Source organism: Stenella coeruleoalba (assembly GCF_951394435.1).
Source record: "Stenella coeruleoalba genome assembly, chromosome: 16".
Lineage (NCBI taxonomy): Eukaryota > Metazoa > Chordata > Mammalia > Artiodactyla > Delphinidae > Stenella > Stenella coeruleoalba.
Window position 1 is genome coordinate 84,213,296 of NC_137162.1, and position 16,117 is coordinate 84,229,412.

The window sequence follows — 16,117 nt, forward strand, 5'->3', positions numbered from 1 at the left end:
CTCAACGGCGTCCGGCTGAGTGACTTGTTTCCACTTTGCTGTCATCAGGACCGCTAAGTGTTTTGGGGAAGAAAACATGAGTTTGTTTTTAGACTTTTTTGTCCAAGGTGCTTTTGAGCTATGCAGGAGAAAATATTGGGGAAGCAGTTGCTCGTGTGGACGTATGCAGGGGAAAACGGGCTGTCTCGGAAACGCGGGCTGAAGCCTTTTGTCGTGTGTGGGCGGGTGGGAGCGCGGGCCTGACGGTGGGGACTGAGGATGGCTGTCGGGGCTCCAGGGACAGGGGGTGTGATGCTGTGACCAGCGGGAGCCCATCCGGAGGCAGACATGAGGGCGAGGGCTGAGGCCAAGATTTAGCGATGAGACGTAGACTAGAAACACTGAGAAAATGGTAGAAACCGAACGGGGACTGGTGAGAGTGTGGCCTACACCGTGTTCCCACCTGCATCCCTTGGAACACCAGCTCCTTGGGAGCGTTTCTATCTTGTTCTCTCTGTTGCCCTCTCACATACATACTTTTTATGATCAATTAGGTATGAGGATAGCTGATAAAATGAAATAGGTTTTTCAACAACATAACTTCTGAGAGTATTTATTTAGCGTGTACCATACAGCATTTTTTTGGCTGCACCGCGCAGCATGTGGGATCCCAGTTCCCCGACCGGGGGTTGAACCCCACCCACGCCCCCTGCAGTGGAAGCGCAGAGTCCTAACCACTGGACCTCCGGAGGAAGTCCTCACACAGCAATGCTTAATGAATCTCAGGACCCAAGTCAGTGTTCCCTGGAACCCCGCTTGAGAAACACTGGCTGAATGCCAGCAATAGACTCGGCATCAGGAAAGCACGTTACCCCTCTCAACAGCTTCCTCTCCCCCTGCACCCCCTGCTCCCCAGCCCCATCCTCTCTGGGAGCTACGGTTTTCCTCAGGAGTTGGAAGAGCAGCCTTCAGTTGCAGGGCATGTGGGTTTAGGGACGCGGAGGTCAAAATACCTGGTGAAATCCGGGGCTGGCAGCCAGGAATCCAGGTCAGTTCTGGCCAGCGGTTGAGTGAGGATTGTGTCTGGGTGTTGGATGCCGTGAATCTTTGGTAGCTGGTGAAAGCCTCCAACTTAGCAGCAATAGATCTATTTCATTTTTAGGCAAACAGGAACTCTTGAGAAAAGGAAATTCTGGTACAAACCTGCAGGTAATCGGGGTGGGAGTGGGAAGGGGGAGTGTGCAGTAAGCAAAGGAAGGTAGTAACCAAAAGACAGCCCCTGTGCTGGAGACTGAAATGATCTGGGCTTGTGAGACTGGGAGAGGGAAGCCTTGCTACCTGAATGTTTGGAACTTGGAAATTCCTTTATGTTGTTCATTGGTATGTGAGTGTGTAGTTACTTTGCCCGTGTGTCTTTGGCCATAAGGAAAAATGAACCTATTTCGATAGATAACTCTCATCACCACTGGTATGGTAGAGTGGTCACTAGCATCCCCTTCTTATAAAGAGTTATGTATAGTTTTAAAAAGCAGTGGGGGGGCTTCCCCGGTGGTGCAGTGGTTGAGAGTCCGCCTGCCGATGCAGGGGACACGGGTTCGTGCCCCGGTCCTGGAGGATCCCACATGCCACGGAGCGGCTGGGCCTGTGAGCCATGGCCGCTGGGCCTGCACGTCCGGAGCCTGTGCTCCGCAACGGGAGAGGCCACGACAGTGAGAGGCCTGCATACCGCCAAAAAAAAAAAAAAACCCAACAAAAAAGCAGTGGAAGATTGCTGTAGCAGGGTTGAGCAAATAAGAGTGGTGTTATGAGCAACATGATGTGTCGTGTGGTGGGATTTTCCTTGAATCTGAAGCCCAGCGTATATATTTTTATCTCCAGTGTCTGGTGTAGTGCCTGGTAAACAGTCCGTCTTTGATTGAATCGGTGGATGAATAAATCCCTAAAATTCATCCTTTTTAAAGCCCGACCCTGATGATTACTTCAAACTGGTGGACCAGAGAAGAACCCTTGAGACTAACTTCATTTTGGGGGTCAAACAAAGCCAGAATTATCGAGGTGACCTCTGAGTTCTGGTACAGATTTGTAGTCAATAGTTTACATAGTTGATGGTTGCTGATAAGAGTAAGAATTTGGGGCCTTAACAGCTAGAAAATAACTGATTTTTGCTGGATCCCACATGTTGTGCAAGGAGAAAGCCAATGGGCAAGAAGCAGCAGTTGGTCTTGGTGTACTGATGAATAGCAGAATTTGTAGATTTGATAAATATTGCTTAAAAACCTACGATGTTTTAGTCCTACTTCTTGTACCTTTACACACATAAGTATTCCTGTGTAAGAGATGAATGATGGATACCCAAAAGAGTTGTGTGGAATGGACGTACAGGTGAGTGAAGTCATATGTACTTTTGCTGGGCATAGCTTTCTTATTTCTTTATCTACCTATTTGTGTTCTAGCATTTGAAGTGACTCATTCTGTCTTATGCAGGCATAGGTATCTATTTTGGATTCAAATTACCTCATAAGGATTCTCATTGTACTCTCAGGATGATGCTGAGCAGTTGGCATTGTATCATCATGTCCTCACTAGTTCTTATTTCAAGTGTCCTGTCATTAGATTTCATCCTTTTACCTCCCTCTTTTCCCCAGAACTGGAGGCCTTCTATTTTCATATTCAATTACTGATTTAATTTTTCAATGTTTAAAAAAAATTACTGACTGCTAACTGCACAGTCACACCTCGGTATCTGCGGGGGCTTGGTACCAAAATCCGCAGACGTTCAAGTCCCTTAAATGAAGTTGTGCAGTACTTGCATATAACCCCACACACCCTCCCGTATGCTTTAAATCACTCGATTACTTATGATGCCGTGTAAGTGCTGTGTAAAACGTTGATGCAGCACAGTGAATCCAAGTTTGCTGTTTGGAACTTTATGGAATTTTCCCCACATGTTTTGGATCTGCATTTGGTTGAATCCACAAATGCGGAACCCACGATACTGAGGGCTGACCATACCGTAGTGAACCATACCAGTCACTAGGACCATAGCAAGACATGGCCTTCCTCCTCCAGAAGCTTGTAGGCATGCGTGTGCATCACCAGTGAGACACTGTGGTACGTGTAGCACAACACAGAGTGAACACAAGGTTCCGTGCTGTTCTAGAGAGAGACTGGTTATAATGGGGTCGAGGTGGGCAAGGCAGGCTTTGTGGTGGACGTCATACCTTTACTTCTCAGTATCCTTTTTGTCACATTACATTCCGGAAGCAAAACTGATCAAACCCTCAGAAGATCTACTGATCAGTCATCAAGTCTTTCCATGCCAAAAGCAGCTTCCTTGGAGAAACTAGTCTTTTCTAGTTAATCCCATCTATAGAAAAACCTGCATTTCAGAACAATCAGTGAATTCAAAACAGAACATTCTTTGTTTAGAGGAAATCTGTAGTCTCTAGAAATTGATCAGGTTCTGTCATCTACAGCAGTTTATGGCTGAGCTGATTTTCTGTGTAAACAACAAATAATGGTTGAAGGAATTTTAATATCAGAGGACTAGACTCAAACCCAAGATACGGTGGTCTACTCAAACTTGTTAATGCACTTAGACAGTATAGTATTTTGGCTGTTTTGAAACATCTTTGTGAATTACAGAGACAAGACTGAAAATAAAATCATCCAAATTCTCCACAAAGAGTAAGTTTGTGTCTCTTGAAGCCTATAAAATCTTCTACCTTATGTTAAAATGCACAGGATCCCCTCCTATAAAGAAACAAACTTAGAACAAAAAATTTTTAGCTTGAGATTTTAAAAGGTGAAAGAAGACACCTAGAAAGAAAAGCCTAGAGCCATTTTTGTATCAAAAAGAAAATTCAGAAGAATCAAAATCTTTTATTTTTGTTCCATGACTTAATAATTCAATTGTACTGTTCTTTCCCCAAAACAGATATAAACAATGATTGCAGTAGTTAAATAGGTACTTTTCCCTTTAAAAATCTTTAACAGCTTTAGGATCAAATTACTTCCAAATTTAACTTGATTAATTTCTGAATAAGAAATGACACTTTAAAATTAATTTCTTGCATTCTGGAGGGTATTATAAACGGCTAAAAAACAAGAGAGGGAAACTGTGTTGTTTTAAAACATGCTGGAATAAATATTTTGCATGTCACTAACAGACAATAACATTTGGAAGATTTAGAGATGATCTTTACTTCAAACATGCTAAGAAATATGAAAATATATAGAGTTTTGCTGTATTTGAGATAATCATTATCTAAAAACCACTTGGCTTTTGTTGTTCCAGAGAGCACAGTCAGATGAACTGGAAAAAATTGAAAAACACGGCCGGTCCTCCAAAGACAAGGAAAACGCCAAGTCTCTGGACAAACCTGAGCAGTAAGCAGGGCTTCGGCCCCGCGGGCGGCGTCCAGGCCACGGGGGGCTCTTTCCATTCAGAAAATGAAGTACCTTCTGTGCATCAGTATCATGAATGATGTGAGGATGAACGTGTTTATGTGCATCATTTTTTCCTCTTAACTTGGCTTTATTTCCTTAGGTTCCTTTACGAACTGTCACTAATCCCCAACTTTTCAGAGCGAGTCTTTTGCATCCTGTTTCAGTCCACATTTTCAGAAAGCATTTGCTCAATTCGGCGCAAACTGGAGCTGCTACAGAAGTTGTGTGAGGTGGGTGCTGGTCCATCGGCGGCTGTCGCTTGGGTTCTGATCTTTAATTGTGTTCAGTCATGTTCGTATTTCAAACGAGTTTTCCTTTATTTACCATAAGTACTCATAAAATTTGAAGGATAGGGGTCCCACCAGAGAGAACGTATGATGACTGAGCATCAAGGTCAAAGCAAATGTGCAGGAGGGCGAGTGGACCCGGGACAGCGCTGCTGGGGCACAGTCACTGGGCGTCCACCCACGCAGGCTTCTGTCCCCCTGCTTTTGCCAAAGCACAATATTCCCTTGTCATGGGCCTCTCCTCCATCAGACTGCCAGCCAAAAGCCACGTGAAGACATTTTCTTTATTTTCCTCCATTTTGGAGAGGGCCCCTCAACAAATTGTTAGTGATTCAAACCAAATGCTTCAGGAGCAGCTGTATGGCTCGACAGAAGATAAATATTCTTCTGAAAACAAAGAACAAATGCTTGGCAGAAATTACCAATATTAACATTTAAAACGAATTGTCAAAATAGCACCATTCTTTCTGGCTATGGTAAATCATTTTGAAAAGTAGTAAGATGTCATGAAAGACACATTTTCAGAGGAAGTGATGTACAAATTCAACTTAAACTGTGTGTTTTGGAAGAAGTGAGTATGAACCTTTCAGGGATAAATCTAAATTTGGAAATTAAACTTTATAACTACGTTTTGGTAGTTACACCTTATGCCAAAAATTTGCGTTGCACAGAGGCAGGTACAGTTAGGCCGATGGCAATGATATTATTTTGTGGTGGTTCTCATATCACAGCCATATTTGTTTTCCATGCAGTTACATCACAGAAATGACCTAGGCTGGTACGTCTCAGCTACAGAAGCACAACCTGCATGCTTGTGGGTGGTGCAACTTTTTCTAAGTTATCTTTGGAGACACTACTCTTAAATATACTAAAATGAGCACTGATGAAGTTTGGATGTGACCCCAAATTATTAGTATAATATGAATATCTGCCACTGACTTAAGGTAATTCAGACAAGACTGTGAGTGAGAGATTCTTCTTTATCCTGTTTTACAGACATTAAAAAATGGCTCAGGGGTCATGCAAGTTTTGGGTTTGGTTCTTGCCTTTGGCAACTACATGAATGGTGGAAATAAGACTCGGGGACAGGCAGATGGTTTCGGGTTAGACATCCTCCCAAAGCTGAAAGACGTCAAAAGCAGTGTAAGTATTTCGGGTGAGTGAATGTAGCACACTGAGGACTGGGCATCTTGTTGAGTAATAAGTTTGACTGTAAACCAGTGTGATAAATATTTATGTCCCAAGGTAAAAATTTCCTTTGTGTTCTAAGCTAGACAAAAGTAGTGGCCACCATATATTTGTGATCTAGAGAAGAATAGTGTTTCCTAAAGTGAGTAATTTTGAATCCTGTGTCTAATGAATAATTGAGAAGACAGTATTTTAAAATAAAAATAATTACTTTTTAATATCTTCCCCATGTTTGCTAATATTTATCCTTTTGGATCTGAGGACTAGTTGATTTCTATAAATTAGACAGTGTATCCATCCCTTTCTTCTCTCCATGTTAAGCACTGGAGGCCAACAGGCCCATGTTTTAAAACCAAAGCAAAGACGAGTGAAAGTAGTTAATAAATAAAATTTAAAAGATGATCCTGTTTTTCTCTATATCATCCTCTCCTTGATACTGGTATATATGAGAATATCTAAGCCCTTTTGCAAACCTAATTATTATTTTTTATTCTACTTCTGTAGTTGTGTTTGTTTAAAATTAACATCTAAGAGATTATGAGAGTGTCAGTAGAAATATAACATCAGGGAAACCACCACAGTGGTCAGAGTTAAAGCCTGACATTGTAAACTTAGAAAATAATAGAATTCTGTTTCTCTGATAAAAGAGTCTTCACAAAGAACTATATGATGAAGGAAATTATGAAGGAAATGTTTTTAAAATATTGAGTTTAAGTGAACAATTGGCCTATAAAAATGAAATTACAGAGAATTGGCCCTCCTAGATAAGGCAATAATCTCCCTGATAGAAGGGAGATACTTTTTTTGCTTTTTTTTGCCAGTCAACAACTCACTGGTTTATTCATTCATATCCACTCATATGTTCATTTAACATTCCTTCATCGGACTTCTATGAAATGCCAGACAGTGTGCTTTTCCATAATTGGGAAAAACATAGTCCTTGCTTGGAACACCAACAGCATATATTTTTTGTGATTTTTATGGTTATATTTCTTCAAATGATGTTTTATTTGTATGATATACATTTTCATATGAACCTCCAATATGTCAACATGATAAATCATTTATTCAAAAACAAAAGGTTTTTTTCTAAACACATGGTAGTTTTTGAATAGTTCTTACAGCTGATTGTTGGACTGAAACAAGTAGTTTTTGTAAATAACATTGGAATACAAATAGCATCAATATAATGTTACTTATCAAAATGAATCTGAAATAGATTCTATGATCATAATTATATATGAATAAAGGTTTTTTTTGTTTTGTTTTTTTTTTTACGGTACGCGGGCCTCTCACCGCCGTGGCACCCCCCCCCCTCCCGCCGCAGAGCGCAGGCCCAGTGGCCACGGCTCATGGGCCCAGCCGCTCCGCGGCATGCGGAATCCCCCCGGACCGGGGCACGAACCCGCGTCCCCTGCACCGGCAGGCGGACCCCCAACCACTGTGCCACCAGGGAAGCCCAGGGGTTTTTTTGTATTAATTGATATATCTTATTCAATCCTCCTATAAGTTAAATTTCGTTAATTTAAATAATTAAGGAATAATCTGGAAAAAATAATCAAGAAGGAAGTTTTTAAAAAATAATTTCACTTGCATTCTCACAAGAGCTATATGCAAAGTCTATTTGGTTCTTTCTGTATAAAATGAAGATAACTATATCTATATAGTTATATAGACCTGCATAGATGGAGCTGTTCCTTGGATCAGTCAGAATTAACTTCTGCTCAGCACGCCTGTCAGCAGGCATTTAATGTGTTTTGTTAATTGATTCAGGTATTGCTGATCATTTCACTGATTTGCAAGTTAGGAAAGACAAAGGAAGTCAGGTGCTTAAATCATTTTACAAGCACTCCTGTTTCTAATAAATGTATTACTTTTATTATTATAGCTATATATTTCCGTGTAATATATGTATATAGAAATATATATGGGGAGTCTAATAGATATATTATCATGTCATGTCAAACTTGATTATAAAGGGATGTTGTTCTTTTATTATCAGTGGGAGAAAAATCATGGTTAGATTGAACATTCCAGAAAACAAAGTTTGTATTATAGGGTGTATTTTTAAAATATGTATTTGGTTTCACACATTCAGATTATCTAATACGAATTTTGAGCAATGAAAAAAAAAAAAATTAATTCCTCTAAATATGCCAGAAAGAAGGTGGAAAGCTATTCTTTGAAGATTGTTCGATATGAAACATTTTTTTCTTTAGAACTACATATATTACATTATTTATAGCTGCATGGATATTAATTCCTAAATCTCAGTTGCTGACATAATTTATAATATGCATTTGCATTTTTAAAGCTCCAGCTTACTTGAAATAATACTTAACTTAAAATTTCTTAATCTACATACTAACAAGCCTCAATCAAACTTCCTGTTGGAGTGGTCCCTCTTGGTCCAACCATGCAGAAATGCTGGTGATGTTTAGTCATTTCAGTTTAGATAGTAGTTATACCTTTCAATAATAAAACATAAAATTAATGAACTAATTGTCTGGTCGAGGAGGGTGAAAACAGAAAGGTGGATACATCTGAGACCCCACCCTGAAACAGCTGTGCTTCCACGTGGGGCTTAGGTGGGAACAGTGGGGAAAACAAGACCGTCTGGACCGGTAAAGTAAGAAGAAACAGAGAACTTCACCTTTCATCCCAAATATTCTCATCTACATGTGTGGATTTACTGGAGTGAATTTAATTTAACATTGTATATTTAATAATTTAAAAAATATATTTCTACTCACTTTGGTCTCTCTGTCTAGGACAATAGCAGAAGCCTTTTGTCATATATCGTTTCCTACTATCTTCGCAATTTTGATGAGGTGAGACAGTTTTTACATAGAGTCACATCTTGTTATTCCTCATTGTTGAGCGATTTGGCCGTGTTTGTCTTCGTTTTGTCATTGCTGCTGTTGCTCAGTCCTCATTCATTTAAACGTTCTGTGCTTCCTGCTGATCAGGATGCTGGGAAGGAACAGTGTGTGTTTCCACTGCCCGAACCCCAGGACCTCTTTCAGGCCTCGCAGATGAAGTTTGAAGACTTTCAAAAAGACCTCAGAAAACTCAAGAAAGACCTGAGAGGTAACTTACAATGTTAAAGAAACTCATGGTTGTTATTTATGCTTTTTTAATGAGGACAGATTTTTCAGTGTTTTTAAAGAAAGTAAAACCTTTTACATCCATGTAAACATTTTTGTGTATGTGTGGCAAAAGAAAAATTTTACCAATCTTATTCTTTTGTTGTTTACAAAGTTATGTGTATTAGAAATTTAGTTATTGAAATAGCATCTTGGTTATTTGAATAGCAGCCTCTTTCATCAGGGGCAGATTTGACTGTCTTGCTTTCACTTTATAGCCGAGAACATTTGTACATTTATCATGTTGTTGTTAAAAGATACATATTCCCTCCTACCCACCCTTGCTATACTTGTCTGAGATTTTGTGGCGTGTAAACTTTCCTGGAAAGAAAACATCTTTCTTCACATATTTGGTCAAAAAACACGTGCATGTGTAATGCTTTTTTGTTAGTTGAAAAGCCTTATATCAAATCATTTTGAAGAGAGTTTGAAATTCTTCAAAATGGTAAATTTAAAGAAAAGCACAAAAGCAAGTAGTTTACAGGTTTTTTTTTTTTTTTTGTAGATAAAATCCCTTTCATCCCCTTCCCCTGCCTTTTTTAATGAAGTACAATTGGCTTACAATATTATATTAGTTTCAGGTGTACAACAATATATCTTCATCTATTATGTACCAAAGTTATTACAGTATTATTGACTTTATTCCCTATGCTGTACCTTACATCCTTGTGACTTATTCATAACTGCCGGTTTGTACCCCTAATCCCCTTCACCTATTTCACTCATCCCTTTTACTTTCTTTTCATGAGGTTTCTTCTTGCTGTGAAGTTGAGAACACCTCAGCTGTCGATTTAAGCATGTTTCTAACTCTTTAAGCACAGACAGGGATGGAGTAAATTTATGTGAGATTTTCATTTCATGTTGTATCACTATATGAGAAGAGGCTTGGTTACCCCAGAAACCAAAAGATGATAAAACTTTTTAAGAGATTCTATCCCAGTGTTGAAATGCTTATCTAAAGATACTTATCTGTAATCAGATTTATGGAGTTGTTATATTCTGGTCACGGATGCGTTTATATGGATTTAAATCAACATAGTAACATTATATAATTTGCCCGTAGTTCCTAAATACTTAACATTTATTATGGGCCTGATGCATGAAAGGCCTTTGCTAGGTGCTGTGGGTACCACAGGTACAATCGTCACTGTCAAGGAGGGGCGAAGTCCTGCCGTTTAGATGCTCCCCTGAGAGCATCAAATATGGGTGCTCATGGATAGAGCCTAAGAATGACTGCCTGTTTTTAAATAAATAACAATTAAAACTATGTTACAATTGTGTAATGCTACATTACTATGTATCTAAGTATGATTTCTTAAAGCAATACAAAACGCATGTGTAGTATTTATCTACACATTCATGTGTAGTATTTATCATACTTCAAAATTTAGCCAGGTATCTTGGTTTGCTTATGAAATTCTCCTTCTCCTTGTTCTTGTTCTTGTTCTTTCTTCTTTCTTCTCCTTCTCCTTCTTCTTCTTCTTTTCTCTCTCCCCCCCCCCCCCATGTGGTGCTGGGCATTTCTGGGGTTTCTGGAAAATACTTAACACTTTCATCACTTCAGTCTTGCAAAGCAGGATTTCATAGTTTACACATGATTTTATAAACAGGTGGAATGGTGATCTCATGAACAGGGGATTTATGTTGACTTTGGTTGGTGCTTCCCTTTGGAATGTTTTCTCATTCACGTTTCGTATCTACATGCTTTCTCACTATGGTTACATGAGGTCGTGAAAATGGCAGATTCTCACAAGACACAGAGCTAAAAAGAGAAATGTTTTTTGAGAGGTATTATTTTGGATATAATTACCTTAAAATAATGTTCACTTTGATAAATGTAGCCTAATAATGATTCCTTTCAAGTGATCAAATTAAGTAATTCATTTCAGAATATTCAAGTAGCCTGTCCACATTTTTGTTTCAGAAGCAAGTTTTTTTAAGAAGACTTAGAAAATGATATGATATATGTAGAGAGTTTTCACAATATTTTCCATATAATAAGTATCCAAAAATATTAGTTATTTATAATAAGGAAAAATAGAATAAAGAGTATGACTAGTTTGATAAAGACAGATAAGTTATAACCATTTGGTCACTCATCTTCTGGCTCTGTCACTGTTTCTGCCTCTGCTTCTAGACTTAATTTTCATTTCAAAAGAAAGACCAAGAAATAATGCGTTATGGCTCAGACAACCAAACCTCATTTTAGCATTTTGTAAGAGTACCCGCTGTGTTTGGTGTCTGTACTTGTTCCCAAGATTCCTGCAGCTCCTTGGTGCTCCCCTGACTGTCTGAGCTCAGTGACAGGTAGCTTTTGTTCTCTCCTGGCCGTTAGCAGCTTCTCTTTTTTTTTTTTAATTTTAACATTTGAGACAGTTTTTATTAAATATAAGCAAAATAAAGCAAGCAAGCTCTAAGAAGGCAGGACAACATAAGGGCATTTTCTTTGGATGGTGTACAGCACCGTTAAAGTTAACTTAGATTTTAAAAAACCATGAGCGCAGATGGCTAACTACATTTTGTTTCCCTTAGTAGTTTTAAGATCTACCTAGTTATGAATTTATTATTTAAGGAATTTTTCTTCTTCAGAATATAAGAACATGATAACCAAATAAATTTATTTAGGAAAGCACTGTACAATAAAATTTAACTTATTCATTCTTTTCCACGTCAAGATGTTCTCCACATCTTCCACATTATGCATTAATAAAACTAATGTAGGGTAAAACCTTCACTCCAATCCCACAGATCACCTTATGTGGTTAATACTATTTTCCAAAAACAAGCAGAACAAGCAGCAGAGTTGTTTACTCCTTTTAGACATTTAGCTTTAAAACCATTAATTTTAATCAAAGTAAAATTGTTCTAAGAAAGCTATTCAACATATCCAGAAATAGAACCCGATTTTCTCTCTTAGCATCACCCCAGAGTATTAGTTAAGAACCATCTGCTAAGCTATAATACTAGTGCCAGAGACTCATTAGCTACTGGTCTCATCATAGGTCAATTGCTGGTTTGAGCAAAAGAGCTTAAATTATTTGAGATTAACATTATTAGCCTCCCAAAAGGATGACTACGAATACTTTCATTCACAATGCTAGACAAGGTATCAATATTTCTATCTTTCCCCTTTGAAAAGGGTATTGTTTTAAAATATTTTGGCTGTCAAAATTTGCAGCAGCTTCTCTGGATGCCAAGTGATGGCTTCTGTTCCAGTGCCTTTCTTGGGTCGAAACAGTTCCACTCGCCACATGACTCAACTCTTTGTGCACTGAGCATGGAGTAATTAAGTTCCTGGAACTGGGCAAGAAAGAATGTTCTCACGCACATTCCTCCCTGAATCCTCTACCCTCCTCCACCTTCAGTATTTGACTTGAAAGTGTTTAAAATTCATTACCTATATCTTTCACAGATGTTGAAATAATGTTTGTATCCAGACATATTTAGGAAAAATCAGTCCTTAAACTTGTTGTATTGATTTATATTTGTTTGTAACAATTGTATTTATCATTGTAAATTTCTGATTTTATTTATTTTTGTTCAAGGAAAGAAAAAATGATGTTATAAACTCAATTCAAATGCAACCAATAGCTTTTTAAAAATATTTTTATTATGATTTTAAAATGAATATCAGTTCCATCAGAACACTGAAAATGCAAACAGGAAAATACATTATTTATGTCAGTGTAAATAAGCAATAAACAATTTACAATAGGAACAGAAAACAGTTTTATTTGAGCCAAACTGAGGGCTATAGCCTGGAAGACAAAATGTCAAGAAGCACTTCAATTGTGTTTTGCTGGACTACAAAATGGGGAAGGCTTATACGGGCAAACACTGCAAAATTATGTGATTTGTTTGTTAAGAATTAGGATTGGAGGGGCAAGAAGTAAGGGTGTTTGTTAAGCAAGGACCCATGGGCTCCAAAATGGTTGCTTAGTTACAAGGGGAAACCTTGAGACCATAAGGTTGGCAGCTGCCAGCAGGTACTATTTTGAGAATGATTGCTGGTGTCCTTGAGTTTGATACAGTGCAGAAAATTCAAGTTCTTGGGATTTCCCTGGTGGCCCAGTGATTAAGAATCTGCCTGCCAATGCAGGGGACATGGGTTCGAGCCCTGGTGTGGGAAGATCCCATGTGCCGCGGAGCAATTAAGCCCCATGCGCCACAACTACTGAGCCTATGCTCTAGAGCCTGTGAACCGCAACTACTGTGCCCACGTCCCACAACTGCTGAAGTCCGTGTGCCTAAAGCCTGTGCTCTGCAACAAGAGAAGCCACCACAATGAGAAGCCTGTGCACTGCAGTGAAGAGTAGCCCCAGCCCACCACAACTAGAGAAAGCCCACCCACAGCAACGAAGACCCAACACAGCCAAAAGTAGATAAATAAGTTAATTAATTAATTAATTTTAAAAAAGAAAATTCAAGTTCTCAGTAATACAGGAACATGTCTGAAACCATACGTACAATGACACTAATGAAAGAAATTGAAGACAACACAAAAAGGTGGAAAGATGTACCAGATTCTTAGATTGGAAGAATTAACATTGTTAAAGTGACCATACTGTTCATGTCAGTCTACAGATTCAGTGTAATCCCTATCAAAATACCAAGGGCATTTTTCACAGAACTAGGGCAAATAATTTTAAAATTTGTATGGAAACACAAAAGACCCCAAATAGCCAAAACAATCTTGAGAAAGAAGAACAGAGCTGGAGGAATCATGCTCCCTGACTTCAGAGTATACTACAAAGCCTACAGTATTCAAATCAGAATGGTACTGGCACAAAAACAGAAACATAGATCAATGCCACAGGATAGAAAGCCCAGAAATAAACCCATGCACGTATGGTCAATTAATCTACAACAAAGGAGGAAAGAATATACAATAGAGAAAAGACAGTCTCTTCAATAACTGGTGCTGGGAAAACTAGACAGCTACATATAAAAGAATGAAATTAAGAGCATTCTCTAACACCATCTACAGAAATAAACTCAAAATCAGTTAAAGGCCTATATGTAAGAACAGAAACCGTAACACTCCTAGAGGAAAACATAGGCAGAACACTATGACATAAATTGTAGCAATATTTTTTTTGGATCTGTCTCCTAAAGCAAAGGAAATAAAAGCAAAAATAAACAAATGGGACCTAATTAAACTTAAAAGCTTTTGCACAACAAAGGAAACTATCGATAAAATGAAAAGACATCTTACAGTATGGGAGAAAACATTTGCAAATGATATGACCAGTAAGGGGTTAATATCCAAAGTATATTAACAGGGACTTCCCTGGTGGTACAGTGGTTAAGCATCCACTTGCCAATGCAGGGGACACAGGTTCGAGCCCTGGTCCGGGAAGATCCCATGTGCCACAGAGCAACTAAGCCCGTGTGCCACAACTACTGAGCCTGTGCTCTAGAGCCCAGGAGCCACAGCTACTGAGCTCGCATGCCACAACTACTGAAGCCCATGTGCTTAGAGCCCGTGCTCTGCAACAAGAAAAGCCACTGCAATTAGAAGCCCACGCACCACAACAAAGAGCAGCCCCCGCTCCCTGCAACTAGAGAAAGCCCGCGTGCAGCAACAAAGATACAATGCAGCCAAAAATTAAAAAAAAAAAATTAATTTAAAAAAAATGTCATTCCCACAATTTGAAGCATTGCCTCAGTGCTTCCTGAGACTGAGGAAGTGGGAGTTCCGTGTTCTTTTTGTGTGTTAGTAGCTGCACCTCTGGTGGTGTCTGGTGGTGGTAATTGTGCAGTCACAGTAATTGTTGCAAACATGATAGTTCTCTTACTGTGTATCCAGCAGTCCTCTGTGTATTTTACCTACGTAAAATCCTTTGATCTTCACAGCGAAGTAGACACTTATTAACTCCGTATTACAGAGGAAGAAACTGAGGTACAGAGGGGGGTACCTACTTCGCCAAAGACACACAGCTCGTAAGTGGAAGAGACAGGATGCAAACCCAGTCTCCAAAACCCATGCTCTTAGCCCTTGGGCATCCTGCTTTTTTGTCTGCTACTGTTGCTGATAAAACTAAAGATAACAACAACAGCAATGATGGTGAAAACTTACACAGACCTTAGCATGCACCAGGCCCAGTTCTAAGTGCTCTACGAATATTAACTGACTTATTCTTTGTAACAACCCCAGGAGGCAGGTTCTGTTGCTATTTGTGTATTACAGGTAAAGAGCTGAGGCACAGAAAGGCTGACTGAGATTTTGAAAGTCACAGGTGTTGTGTTTTATGTTTTTGTAGCCTGTACATTTTATCCTTTTGTATCCTGTACACTGGATTTGTCCATGGAAGTGCATCACATGTGTATGGAGAGTGAAAAAAAAATTGAGAGTTCCTCTCATTGGAATGATTATTTAAGGAGCAAAACCATTCATTTCAGTTTAAAAGTGTTCACTTTCAAAATTCTTGTTGAAGAGTACACATGTGAAACACCTGTTTGTTTTGGCATGTAAAGTGGTGAGCTCAGTGAATGTAACTTATTCCACTGGTCATAATGCTAAGTCTGCCACACCCAAACTAAGGTATCATGGGGTTTGTGTGTGTGGTACCTCTGCCACTTTCATTACTTTTAGGTGATAAGGAACTATTTTTGGCATTAATCTATGGACATTTAACTGTTAGTGATCAGATTTTTCTGAAATCCATCTTTAGGATAGAATGATGCATGTGAATTATACACCTCTCTTAACATGCAGCTGGATTTGCTTGCCCACTGTTGGCAAGACTAGGATATTTGGAGCATTTCCCAGAAGCTGTAAAGGGTTTGTGTTCATTTGCCCCTCATTCTTCCCATAGCCCACACCTCGCCTTTGCTGGACACTTGTTCTCGAACACGTGTGCTCACTGACCAAGATGGTAACAGATTCCTGGTCCACTTCCATGGTCTCTGACTTCCCATTCCGTCCTCACACTGTTACAGCTTTGTCCCTGGCACTGCTGAAACTGTTGCCACAATTTGCCAAATTGAGAGGGCATTTTACTTCCACCTTTGTCTTGTTTGCTGTCTCTGTTCCCTTCGACTCACTAACCCCACTCACTTCTGATT

General features: G+C 39.2%; 1 protein-coding gene across 1 annotated transcript in view; it reads left to right on the forward strand.

Annotated features, from left to right (window-relative positions):
* The window catches only part of FMN2 (formin 2), a 315,421-nt gene that overhangs the window by 219,723 nt on the left and 79,581 nt on the right, over nucleotides 1-16,117 (forward strand). Inside the window, exons 9-13 of the mRNA XM_079899446.1 lie at nucleotides 4,277-4,368; nucleotides 4,529-4,658; nucleotides 5,712-5,858; nucleotides 8,675-8,734; nucleotides 8,873-8,993. Coding sequence (XP_079755572.1) covers nucleotides 4,277-4,368; nucleotides 4,529-4,658; nucleotides 5,712-5,858; nucleotides 8,675-8,734; nucleotides 8,873-8,993 — 550 coding nt within the window. The remainder of the gene's footprint in view (nucleotides 1-4,276; nucleotides 4,369-4,528; nucleotides 4,659-5,711; nucleotides 5,859-8,674; nucleotides 8,735-8,872; nucleotides 8,994-16,117) is intronic.